General features: G+C 68.9%; 1 protein-coding gene across 1 annotated transcript in view; it reads left to right on the top strand.

Annotated features, from left to right (window-relative positions):
- ENTHD2 (ENTH domain containing 2) overlaps positions 1-740 on the top strand; it is a 7,873-nt gene that overhangs the window by 2,836 nt on the left and 4,297 nt on the right. Inside the window, exon 7 of the mRNA XM_005880291.1 lies at positions 621-738. Coding sequence (XP_005880353.1) covers positions 621-738 — 118 coding nt within the window. The remainder of the gene's footprint in view (positions 1-620; positions 739-740) is intronic.

Genomic DNA, 740 nt, shown 5'->3' with positions numbered 1-740 from the left:
GGCTGAGGGGTGAGCCAGCCCTCGGCCCCTCCACACGTTCACTATCGGGGTCCCGCCCAGTGGGGTGTGATCTGGAAGAGCCTGGCCCTTCGCCCACCCGCTGTGCCCCCTGCAGGGTGGAGGCCGTGACCCTGAGCGACTGCCAGCAGGAGCTGAGCCTGGTCCAGATGGTGACACAGGGGCCGCGCCCCTTTCTCTGTGGGCGGGGCCATGAGCCCTTTCTTTCCCGCACCCCGGGCGGCGGGTTGCCCTGTGCCCGTCTGCATGGCTCTGCCCGACGGCCCTCAGCAAGGGCTGGCCTCTAACTCATGCGTCCTGGGGGCCTGGGGCAGTGGCACAGGTTGACTGAAGAGCAAGGTGCTGGGAGACAGGAGGGGGGGCAGGTGTCCCCGAGTGACGAGGGTCTCCCTGAGCTTTGAGAGCCACGGTGCCCAGCGCTGCTGCTTCTCCCCGACCTGAGCCCCAGGCGGTGTGTCCACCCGACCTCTGTGAGGGTGCACCCTGTCCACATCTTGGGGCACCCTCCCTGGTCCCCTAGGTCCCCCAGTCTTGGGGTCCCCGGGAGTGGGTGTGAGGCCGTCTGAGGCCCCTGGGTCTCACCGTGATCACCTTTCTTCCAGCCGCAAGACACCAGCCGGGGCAGGCGGGCGGGGGCTGGGACGAGCAGGACAGCAGCCCCGGCTCCCAGGGTTCTTGCCAGGACAATGGCCAGAGCAGGGCCTCGGGCTCGGGCACTTGGT

Source organism: Myotis brandtii, unplaced genomic scaffold (genome assembly GCF_000412655.1).
Source record: "Myotis brandtii unplaced genomic scaffold, ASM41265v1 scaffold632, whole genome shotgun sequence".
NCBI lineage: Eukaryota > Metazoa > Chordata > Mammalia > Chiroptera > Vespertilionidae > Myotis > Myotis brandtii.
Note: the sequence above shows the minus strand (reverse complement) of the source record. Positions and strands in the feature narration are given on the sequence as shown.